We start from the raw sequence: 12,828 nt of genomic DNA on the forward strand, positions 1-12,828 counted from the left end.
TCAACACAACAAAAAGAAGGAAGGCACCACCTTGTGGCACTATAACCGACTGAACTTTACGGAGGAGAGTCATCAAAGAGACAGTCCTTTGAAAAAGCAAAACAATAAAAAAAAAGTAATGCAAAAATTGGCCAATTAAAATCAACTGCTGAGGGATTTGACTGGCATATGCATCCAGTCCTACAAGCAATACTGGGGTTTGGCAGGTGACTGGCTTAAACAAATACATGGAAAATGACCCGGTCTAACACGCATCTTTTTGATTTTCCAAAACATTTAACTATCCAATTTAGAGTTTCATTGTCCAAACTTTCCAAACTTGTTTAACTTTTAAATATTCCTGTCCCCACTCAAGACGTCATAATGTAATGAGATTCCAGCATGCAGAAACCAAAATCCTGAATTCGCCTTTTTTTTTTGTAAACCGACATATCAAAGTCATATTGAGATTTGTCCGACATACGCATTGTGATCAACCACATAATAACCACTTCTTCCTTCTGTTTCCTGCATAAATCTGGTGGTCTGTTTTGTGTGCTCAGCTCTGCTGTTAAGGTCTCCCCAGTACCAGCACTTTCTTTGCTCTTTCTTTCTTTTTCAACTTCTAGAGCCACTGTTCCCCCTGCCGACTTGTCAGCTTTTTCATTGCTGTTATTTTGTTTTTTTGTGATCCAACTCTTCAGGGGGAGAAAAAAAACAAAAGAAAAGACAGTACTGCCTTGGTGTCTGGTAGACGACAGAAGACATCTTTTCGTCTTCTGTCCTTTTTTGTGCTTTTTTGTTTTGTTTTTTTCCACATATTGCCTTTTTTATTTTTTTTTCACGGGTTGTTTTCATGTGGAGCTAAGGAACTCCTCATCCACTGCCAAATGTCTGACATCAAGGTTTGTGGAGCTTAAAAAGGAATTTCTTTGGTCTGTGTGTTTGTGTGTGTATCTGTTTGAGGTCCTGAGCATTGAGGTGGTGCAGGGATTTGTCAGCTAATGGCTGACAACGCGCAGACACACACACGCACACTATCACAGACCATGCACATTTTCTTCTTTTGTTGCTGTTGTTGTTTTCTCTTTCACACACTTGCACATACGCATACACACACAAGTAGGAATTTGCCTGCTAATAGGTGACAGCGATACTGTAGGGATTGCTGCTGAGAGTTATCTAATTAAAAACCCTGCAGTCACATTGAAGCCCAATCTATAACAAAATCTGTGAATTAAAAAAAAAAAAAGAATTCACAGATCTGATTTTTAACTACCACTTAAATAATCCGAACTGGTCTAAGTGGCTAAAAAATATTTATTTTAATAGAATATATGGGGAGAGTAGCACATTCAGTAGCACATTGTGTTGCAAGTTTAGCCGTTTAGGAGGCAGATCTTTAAAAAAACCCTCTTCTTCAAAAATCCCCCATCTTAAAATTGCTATTCTGATTAAAATAGTAAAGAAAAAACGAGACCAAAGAATAGCTAAAATAGCCAAAAAGACAAAAAACTGTATAATGCAATGTGTCTACATGTCTCTCCACAGAACAGAGCAAACTGTGAAATCCTAGTAGAGAAGTAGGAGAACTCAGTGTGCAACTGTAAATACATCCTAGTGTCTAGTTTTAAAAAATACAGGTACTTGATCACATTACACCTTACCAGGAGCTGCTCAGTTATGGAAGTCCATGCCATGAAGTTCCCAGGGTGCAGTTTTCGTGCAGATGTTAATCCCCGAGGTGGTTTATTGTGTCAGCAGACCACTGGCAACTTTTAGACATGGTGCGCCTCACCAACCGTGCTCTGTGACTTTACGTGGTCTGCCACTTTGTGGCTGAGTTACTAAATGCTTCCACTTTTCAATAATACCGCTTACGGTTCAAACAGTTGGAATATCTAGGAGGAAAGACATTTTCCAGTCAGAATTTCCCATCCACTCATTCCGTCAGAAATGTTTGTAAAGGCAGACTGCTGTGGCCCGATATCTTTGTCCTATAGTGTAGCTCCTCTGGTGGATGTGAGGATAGTACCTGTCATTATAAGGTACTCATAAGATAAAGATTGTCCTACGTCATTCACAAGTATGTATAGTATAGTATGAAATCTTGCATTTTGGCTTTTTCTAAATGGAGGCACCATCACTCAACCCAAACCAAATCCTTCTCTAATCAACACAAAGGCTTTCGGCTGTGTTTTTCAGCTGGATCAATGAGCTTTTTCAATCACTTAGCTTATCAACACAACATTTAACAACAGAACAAATTTAGCTAAAAATGGCCGCTTTCATTGATGTTCCGCTTGTAATCAATCAATATTTATGAATAATTACATTGTTCAATTAATTGTTTATTGTCATTTAAATTTTGTTTAAGAGCTTGTTTGTTTAAGACTCACAAGCCTATAGTACAGTTAACAGTAGATACTCAGGTAGCACTTTATAATAATGTCATACTTTTAAGCAGTAGTAATGTAAAATATTGTCAACTATTTTATTCATCATTTATATATCATTACTCCTCCTTAGTATGCCATTTATAAATACTGATGTTTATCCACCCATCCATTACACCATGTACAGCTAACACTGCTACTACATCACAACTAATAGTAATTATAATCGTAGTCATAGTAAAATATCTCTATTTATAAATGGCATACTAAGGAGGCTTAATGTGACATAAATGATGAATTTGTCACTAGTGTGACATTATCATAAAGTGCTACCGATACTCAGTGTAATGTATGTTTTTCCTCATACTGTGCTTTGTAAGGTTGTTTTAGAAAAGGAATGCAACTCTGTTTCCCTTCCCTGTATGGTTATGTTTTATGCACCGAGTTAAAAGCACCGTTAAGATACAGAGCTAAATGCGAGTCGACTCATCTATAATAAAATCTCAGTTTGGATCAGTTAAGTTCATCAAAAGATGAATATGAGACTTAGAAACAGAGCGTCAGTATTTAATTCCGGGACCTCACGGTTCACCATGTTAAACAAAGACACTGCCAAGATCAACTCTGGCTCTCTGTCACATGCTTACACTGTTACTATTACCAAAAATTTTGGTTTAGATATACCCTTTAAATATGATTTATCTTCATAAGGACAGATGCGATTTCTTTCTGTTTGTATCACAGTGTTTTTACAGTTAGTTTCCAGTAACTCACACTGTGAAGGTTTGTAGACACATGCACACGGGTCTTAGCTGCCTTTACTCCTTATTTACTTCACAAATTTACTTACCCTCTACCTGAGGGATTTTCTAGAGTTGTTTCTCAAGTCATAAAATAACTACCTCCTTCTTTATTCCTCCAAAATGTTTTTCTACCACATCGACAGCAGGAAAGACTCAACTATTATGTTTTTGCTGGTTTTTTTTCTTCTTTTCTGTATTTTATAGTTTTTATGGGCTCAGTGAAGCAGACCAATGTTTCCTGTATTTTCAAAGGAAATACTGAATTCCAAATACTTAAAAGGAAATCCTTGATGTTAATGTTGGGCGAACTATGTGCAGTAAACATACATGAGGCCCGCGAGCATTTCTGATCAAATATTTATACAGGACTCCAAATGTAATATTAATACTACCTTAATGTGGGTCCCTGAATATCAGCAACATGCTAATGAGGGAGGTTGAAAAGTTTTTCTTTTTTTTAAGGGTTTGAGGTTTACTGAAGTTTGTGAGATTGTCTGTGTGCATGTGTGTTTTCCTTTTTCCTGCTAATTATCACCAATATTCAGTATATGATTTTTGTACAACTCTAAGGTTTAATGAAGGCTTGACTGCGTTGTACATTTGTGTTTATATGATTAGATGTGTGTGCGTGTGTATGGTCAGTGCTTGGGGATATTTTGGGTGGGGGTTGGAAGAATTAGGGAAGTTCAAAATCCTGTCAACAAGTATATCAGTGTGTGTGTATGAATGTTAACACATAATATCTATTTACCTTGTGTGTCATCGTGTTTGTTTACGTGCATTTATGTGGGAATGTTGTAAAATGGGTGCTTGTTGTTGTGTTACGCGATGCTGCGCTCACAGCTCTGTATGTACACAACTGCTTGTGGGTGCTTCAAATATTTGTGTGTGGTCCGAGCCGGAGATTTGATCTAATACAAAGCAGGTTGTGTTTGGAACACGACCCCGTGTATAACTGCGTATGTGCGTATTTTGTGTGTGTGCGGACGTGGTTTCACTGCACATTTGTATGTCGTGTTTACAGCGCTGTGGGTAGTGAGCTCTCCTGTGATTCCGCCTCCTCCTCCTTCAGCGGTTTGCAGCAGTTGTTGAAAATGATTTCAGAGGGAGGGAAAAGGAAGTATTTTACATATTAAAACAACTTGGAATGGCACTGAGCCTCCGCTGAGCCGAGGCAGAAAGTTCACCGAGCAACGAGTGAAGTGTTCTGCTTTTTACTTAAACGTGTGAAATGCAAACTACAGTTTTTTTAAACAGTACATTCATATTACCCCCGGTTTGTTATTCAATACAGAGAGAGGAGAAATATAAAGAAAGAAATGAACTGACACATTTTTGTTAGATATATATACACTGGCCACTTCATTAGATACACCTTGTTTGAACTGCCTTTTGCCGTCCTTGATTTTTCATGGCATAGATTCAATAAACTGCTGACAACATTCCCCAGAGATTTTGTTTTATACTAACGTGACAGCATCACACAGTTGCTGCACATTTGTCAGCAGCACATACATGATGGTAATCTCCCAATCCACCATATCCTAAAGGTCTTCTGTTAGATTGAGATCTGATGACGGTGGAAGCCATTTGATTCTATCAACTGTATTCCCGTTTATGGTGCCTTTACCTTTAACTAACCTACCAGATAAAAGATCTACTGTACTGTGTCTGTTTTGTTTTGTTTTGTTTTGTTTTGTTTTAATGAACTGCAGATTATTCAGTCAAGATTGACAGTAACTATTAGTTCCAGGCATAACTTATTTTGTTACTTTGTCTTGTCTGATAAAGAGGTTTTCAGCTGTACTCTTATTCACAAAGGGGTCACCACAGCAGGTAGCTCCACATGGTTGATTTGGCAGATTTTTATGCTCCTGACACAACCCCAAAGACATTTGATCTTTATAAATTACATCTAAAACCATTTAGAGGGACTATAACATACAGGTGCAGCATACTTGTGAGGATGAATTTCATATTAAGTATGATTTATATTCACATGATAATCATTATAGCATAAAAGCTTGTTTTGGCTCCTTCAAGGAGTTTGGAAAGAAAGGAAAGCACTAGATATGGAAATGACAAAAGAGGGAGATTCAAGAGCTAGGGAGAGGAAGAGAATATAGAAATGGTCTATGGTCTGATGAAAGCATTTTATCCAAAGGAAAAAGTTATGTTGCATTTGGAAAGGAACCCCGAAAGGAAAGAGAAGCGGTATATTTGTTCTCCAACATTGGCTCAGTGCAAATAAATAATTGCTTTGCATGCATGTAATTATAATGCGACATGCAAAATATTGGCATGTAAGTGGGAGGAAATGGATTTTGCAAGCAAGAAAATTTCAATGAGAGAGGAGAAGAGGAGGAGGAGGATGAAGTTGGTACGGTTTGATGTGAATGTGTGATAGTTACAAATGCAAATGACCTACATGCTAAAAAGCAAGCAAAGCAAATGTTTAGCATTAGAAAAAGTGAAAAGACAGGGGGACCGAGTGTTGAGTCATTAGGAAACGCCAAAAAATAAAAGTCTATTTCCACATGCGCGTACTCTCACATATGTACAGTAAATGCAGCATGAAGGTCAGAAACCTCAGAAAGCTTCCTGGAAATCCTCCAATAGGAACATTCCTGCCTGTTTATGACCTGTTACACACACATGGGCGTATAGCACAAAAAAATCATTCCCAAACATATTCATACAACTTTATCTCCCAATCATGGTGCAAAGTTAAAGGAAAAACATAGATAATGCATGCTTACTACATCTGCCTTCTGTTTAATATTTGAACCCCTAAACGCACATGAGGCACACATGCATGCTCTTTAACATACACGCACATCTTAGCACACTAATGGTTATTCAGTGAGTGCTAAACAGCCAGGTGCAGCAGCATAATGTTGGCTCTATCATTAGATTTAGTCTTTTTTATTACAACTTTACAAATTTCTCTGGACAGTTTGGAATCAGGCCTCCTGGACCTTTTAGCAAACACATAGAGGATTTTATAATACCTTCTACTGCCAATAACATTTCTCAGCCTTTCTGGCAATGATATTTGATGGATTACTCTCATTATTTTTAGCTAGTTTAAATTAGAATAGCAGCTAGTTTGTAGCTTAAAGAGACATGAAAGATGAGAACGATGAAGGAAAGGTTGCAATTGAATGCAGACTATAATGTGTGTACTACTCTATATGTAAACAAATAAACCTGAACTCATTAATTCAGACAGATGTTTCTAACTAAAGTAAACTGTGGGATCGCAGCAGTGCAGATGTGCAGAGTTAAGCTTGGAGATTTGTGATGCACAGACTAAGGTCAAAGGTCATGTGGACCTGTTTACACCTTCGGAAACAAAGTATGCAGTTTATGGCTGGTAAAAAGGATTTACAATGAGAGCAAACGCTCTGGATTCCCCTCACTGGAGGTCTTTTTTACTGGCAGCTGCAGCCACAGATATGACGATTTATCTACAAGCCTGTAAAAACTTAGAACAGGAACACACACATATGCATAAACATTTGTACAGTGAAGGCACGCCTACTGTGCAAAATGTAAACATAAAAATGAGTCAAGGACATATATAGTATGAGAACAATGACTTTTATTGAGTTTGATCACCTTCTTTTGTGCTGGTCAGCGCTTTAGTTTTGTCTTTGTTGGACGTGTGCTGGTTTCATGGAAATGTCAGTGTGTATGCGCTGGCAAATCTATGCTTACACATTCACCCTTCTTGTTTGACTTATCTTTCATCTATGTCATGATTCAGTAGACCTTGTTAAACCTTACTGGCATTAGCTTGAGTTACTCCACATCTGTGTATGTCTGCAGCATGAAAGGTATGAAAGGTCCAGATCAAGTCAAGCTGGTGTGATAGCCGATAGTTCTGTGACACAGTCACAAAGGCTTGCAGAAAGCTTAAACAGGGATTAAACTCTTCGAACCATTCTTCTCCCAGGAGGAATTACTCTCTGCTGTTTCTCCGTCTTTCACTATCGCTCTGTCTCCTTTCATTTCCCAGATGATGATTTAGACTCTGCTTCCCGACACACGGTAATCCCTCTGTGAAAAGACCCCCGTGCTTCCCACCGTGCAGAAATCAAAAATGTCATCTTGTCATTGATTCATAGCTTTTCATTGAATTTCTTTACTGATCTGATCTGTTATAGAAGCCCAAGGGAATTTTATTACTACATTGTACTGCAAAGAATCGCACAGTCTTACTGTATCACCCAGACTTCTTGCCTTTAACTGTAAACACCGGCATATTCAGGCTGTCTGTATACATGTGGGTATGATCTGGCTGAGAGAGTTTTTAAGATCTGTTAAAGTACAAAGCTGGAATTTCGTACTTTCGCCTATTTGCACCTGTTTTGAAATTACATAATTCTAAACAGCAATTTCTCAGTGTGATGCCATGAAGCTTTTCTAATTTGGGCTTTGGGTTTGTAACGACGTATGGTCAGTAATGCTACCCTTTTCAGCAAAGTATATTTTAGGTAGTCTTTATTTTAGGGGAATTAGTGCAAAAGGATGGTCTTGAACTTGTGGATCTTCAACTTACATTATCAGGATCTTAGAGACAGGTAAAGAAGTTCTTATGATTTACTACAGCCAAGCCACATTTCTGATTTTTTGTAATATCACTTAGATTTTACATTTTATTTGGACATGCTCTGGAAACTAAAGAAGCAAGCTAGCAGAACTACAGTTACACACTTGCATAAGGTTAGCTAGCTGCTATTACTAACTTTGATATGGGTGAGCACTCACTGTAGTGATCAACTGAAGCTAAGGTGGCAATAATCCTCTCTGCCTTAAGTCTTGTGACTCCCGTGTTCAGACATGTTTTTCTTAACCATGGAAATAATTGTGTCATCTCCCTCCACGGAGGAGGTTATTTGTTTTGGCAGTGTTTGCGTGCGTGTCATTTTGTCTAAAAATACGATAGTTTGCAAAGTTTTGAATGAATTCTGAGAGGACTGCTCTCACGTTAAAATTCCATCTGCCTTTCTTTCAAATTGACCCCACAATGTCAATCTTTAAAGAAAGAGAGAGAAATGGCTGCCTACTGTAGTCAGTTAGAGAACTGTTGTTGATAATATGATATAATAAGCTCAAGTTATTAATTACAAATAGATACTTATTATTCATTATCTATTTCTACATAATATTCCTGTAATCAAAATAAACTTGTCATGCAGCCCTTTGCTGGTTGTTACTACACTGCAAACATCTTAAAGGACATTTAAAAAGAATAAAGAAAACAAAGTGATATACAAATATACAAAATACAATACTACTCACTTAAAAGTAAATATGGAGTTTTGCGCTCTTGAAGAGCTTCTTGTTGATTTGTCATGAAATACCAAGAACAGGCCTCATCTGACCATGAAAAGCTTGTCAGTCAATTGTCCAATTATTTTAGAGCCTCTGAAAATGGGGCACTATGAATAAAAATGCCTCTATCCATCCATCCATCCATTCGCTTCCGCTTATCCTTTTCAGGGTCGTGGGGGGCGCTGGAGCCTATCCCAGCTGTCATAGGGCGAGAGGCGGGGTACACCCTGGACAGGTCGCCAGTCTGTCGCAGGGCCAACACACAGGGACAGACAACCATTCACAGTCACATTCATACCTAGTGACAATTTGGATTATCCAATTAACCTATCCCCACAAGCTGCATGTCTTTGGACGGTGGGAGGAAGCCGGAGTAGCCGGAGGGAACCCACGCAAACACGGGGAGAACATGCAAACTCCACACAGAAAGACCCCGGCCTGATGTTGGAATTGAACTCAGGACCTTCTTGCTGTGCGGCAACAGTGCTAACCACCGTGCCACCGAGCTGCAATAATGCCTCTAATTTCTAAAAATTTAATGCAGAACTTTTATAAAACCCCTTGAATTAAAGCTGAAGTTCTGTGCTTTCTGCATATTGATTGGTTGATTTAAAATCAACTGAGGTATTGTACAGAGCCCAAATTACAAATCTCATTTCTATTTTTAGCCTATTTTTTTTAGAGTGGTGACTGTGGGTTTATTTTGTATTTTTCTGTGTCTATACAGACAGATGAAGGACCAATCAAAGAAGGTGGCCAACCTGAAGCACAAGGAGCAGCTGGAAAAGAGCAGGAATGCCCAGATGATGGAAGAGGCCAAGAAGAGAGAGGACAATCTGAACGAAAGCTCGCTGCAGATAAAGGTATGCAGGGGGAGGATGAGGAAGCAGGAAGGAGGAGAAAGAGAGCTGTAGAAAGTTGGAGGGGTGAAATGAGAGGGTGAAAAAGTTTTCCCCCTTCTCGGTGTCCTTTGAATATTTTGTGCTATAACAACACTGTATCATCATAATGTGACAAGGAGCAGCCTAAGGCAATGTCAAACTTTTTCTCAAACACACACACACATGATGCAGCTTTCAGTCGGGAGTGTGTGAGAGGGATAACTGAAGAGGATAATTGACAGGGAGAGCAGATAGAAGATGGAGAGAGAAGAGGTGAGGAGATAACAAATGTGGGAAGAGGGGAAAAAGTTTGATAAAATAGGTGGAGAGGTGATTAGAGGAGGAAGAAGAGAGCTGCCAAATGAGTGCTGTGGGCTTTTAAAATGGTTCCCGGGATCTGGAAGCTACCCCACCCCCCAACTGTGCTGGGCGTGTCAGATGAACATATGTGGGGTGATTACTCTAACTTTGGTTTTCTTCATATATCTGCAGAATGTAATTTTTCTTTCAATTCACTTTTCTCTCTTTATAATTTCATCCTTTCTTCCTACCATTCCCACACTCCCCCCCCCCCCCCCTCCTGTCCATCTTCCTCCTCCTCCTCCACTTCCAGTAATTGTTTACCTCAGTGGCCTCTCTGATTATAGGCAGATGAAAATACTCAATGCATATGCGTATGCACCCTCTAGCTATGATTGATCTTTGGTTAAAGGAGTTCAAAAGTTGTCATTCATGTGTATGCGTGTGGTTAGGAGATGAGCTGATGGTTATGTGAGTCATTCAGACATATGAGACCACAGTGGTTACAACCATAACTGGTGTGTGTCAGTGCTAAGTCATTATGCACAGCTCAAACAGCACTGCAGACTGTAAATGGAATCTGAGAGTAATTCAGACAATAAATTTCATTTAATACAAATAAGAAGTTTTGAATTAAAGTCCATCTCAGTCTGCATAGTTAGACACCAAGTAATGTTGGAACACTGACGACTAAGATTTTCAGCACATGTGTTGGAGATGTTCTGGAGGTTTGTTCATGGCCACTGTAATGTCCCCTCCCTCTCACCCCGTTCCCACTAGTTATTCATTCAGCTTTAATTTAACCAGCAAAGTCAGTTGGCTGGCAAGAAGAAAAATAAATCTTATTTTTGGGGAATTGGTGGGAAGTTCATGTTGTCATTTTATAAGAAACAGCTTCATGTGTGATCACAATCGTCTGAGGGAGATGGAAATCAGACTTTCTTGTTTCTGAGTCTTTTATTCTGGTTCTGCAAACGTGAATGGGAGGGGGTGTCCAGGGTGTTTTAATCTAGGGGCATGCTAAGCAGCTGCTTTTACAGAAAATTCAGAGCACGTTGTAATTATATGATGGATGTCAAACAAAACCAGATGAGTTAGCCATGTCATTTACTCACACATACAAAATTACTAAAAGACATTTGTAGGTACGTTGTGATGCGAAGAAACTTCTGAGTTAAGAAAAGTTATGATGTATATTAATCGACAACCTGCCTAAAAGTGTGGTGCCCATGCAGCTCTGATCCACTGGAGAATGGATCTTTGGGTCCTGCTTGTTGTGGGGTCAGACCTCCACGGGTTCTGCTTGTTCCAATTATCCTAGGCCACATGAGCACTTCAGAGGCTTTTTTAAACCTCGCTCAAGCAATTTCTGAGCAGTTTTTGCATCATCTTTAGCCTCAGCCTCATCCCATGGGGACATGGCATTTTGACTTTTCTTGCACATCATTTAGTACGTAACAACTGCATGTTCAAAGATGAAGCTTAGCTTTTATACTTATTAGATCCAACTACTCCAAAATAGCTTGGAGAAATTAAAAACACAATCACACAGGCATCTTTGTGAGCCACAGAGATTGCTCTAAACACTCCATTTAATTTCTTTTTAATATGATTCAGTTGTTACTCTTGGCTCTGTGTGAAAGTGAGACTTTTATATGGTCATCTCGAGGCACAGTCAGAGCACTGATGCCTCATCTGCCTGCCTCTCAAATCTTGTGTTAGTGAGAAACAGCCGGTCAGAATGAAAATTAGCTTAAGGGACAGTGAAGTAGAAACAGCTTGATTTAGGCATAGGATGGCTAAAGGGTTGCACTAATTCCCAATATAAGACAAATACGATGTATTGTGAACTAATAATAATAACAAATGCAGAACATAGGTATGTGAAAATTGTGAAAATCTTAATTTTAAAGCACATATATCTGGTTTTATATATGCCCATCACTCACACATAGAATAGATTTCTATATATATATATATTCTGCATTTAACATTAAGGGTCCCCAGATGATGAATCCCACTAAGTTTAGTGACTTTATTCTCTATTCCCATCATAGCTACATTTGCAGTTTTGACTGAAAAGTTGCTGTAACTTTTTAATGGATTTGCACAAATTTGGTTCAGACGTTCACGTCTGAGACAAGATTATTTGTTCTAACTTTTGGGATCCCTTTTTTCATCTACTAATACTCTTTTCTTCCATACGTTTGCTTTGTAGGACTCTCTCCGTCAGAAGGAGGAGCGCATTGAGGAGCTGGAGGAAGCGCTGAGAGAAAGCGTTCAGATCACAGCCGAGAGGGAGGTGGTGCTCGCCCAGGAGGAGCAGGCACGCACACAGGCCGAGAAGCAAGTACGGTCTCTCTCAGTTGCTCACGCACGCATGAAACTGCATGTATAAGGACCCAAACCTTTCCTTAAACTCAACCCCTATCAGTTATTTTCTCAAACAGACACAGATGTCCTCACTTCTGAGGATTTTCCTCATTCATTCCTTTGCTTTGCGGCACATTTGGACATATGATGAAAAAACATATGGGCAAACATATTTAAAGCTACATAAAAACTCTTTTTGACATAGATAAACATCGCAGTGCCAAAAGTAGCTAATGGCAGTAGCTGTACACTTGCCAACTGAGCTCATTCAGGTGTGGCTCTGTGTGTGTGTGTGTGTGTGTGTGTGTGTGTGTGTGTGTGTGTGTGTGTGTGTGTGTGTGTGTGTGTGTGCGCGTGTTTGTCCAGTCACTCTTCATTTGCAGGGGAGGTAAATACATCTCTATTTAAAGAACAGCTTGCATTTTGTCCACTTTAGCCTGCAACACACAAACAGCTTTTTCAAATGAAGCGCAAGCTGACCACTCCAATTTGTAATGTGTTTTATCTATATTGAGGCACTAAGGAAAGCTCGTACCGGTGTTAAGGGAGGCTCAGAACGGAAGGGTTTTTGGTGAATTCAACCTCAGACCACAGGGAGTGTGCATATGTGTTGTTCCCCTGGGTACCAGTGACTTAACGAGGCCATAGAGATGGGAAATGTTCCTCAGTGCCTGGATGCGTTTTGACAAGTGGGAGAAAAAAAACTGTGTGGGCTGTACGGATGAAAACTGCCCTGAGAAAACACGGTCGGCTGTA

At 39.3% G+C, this 12,828-nt stretch overlaps 1 protein-coding gene across 5 annotated transcripts in view; it reads left to right on the forward strand.

The window, feature by feature from the left end:
* LOC146650000 (ELKS/Rab6-interacting/CAST family member 1-like) overlaps positions 1 to 12,828 on the forward strand; it is a 148,622-nt gene that overhangs the window by 61,375 nt on the left and 74,419 nt on the right. For all 5 annotated transcript variants that reach the window (XM_085387895.1, XM_085387896.1, XM_085387897.1 and 2 more), the window contains 2 exons: positions 9,246 to 9,381; positions 11,918 to 12,049. In XM_085387895.1, coding sequence (XP_085244021.1) covers positions 9,246 to 9,381; positions 11,918 to 12,049 — 268 coding nt within the window. The remainder of the gene's footprint in view (positions 1 to 9,245; positions 9,382 to 11,917; positions 12,050 to 12,828) is intronic.

Source organism: Rhamphochromis longiceps, linkage group LG17 (genome assembly GCF_057381845.1).
Source record: "Rhamphochromis longiceps isolate RC_006_pf linkage group LG17, R_longiceps_female_GT1.1, whole genome shotgun sequence".
In the NCBI taxonomy this organism is placed as follows: Eukaryota; Metazoa; Chordata; class Actinopteri; order Cichliformes; family Cichlidae; genus Rhamphochromis; species Rhamphochromis longiceps.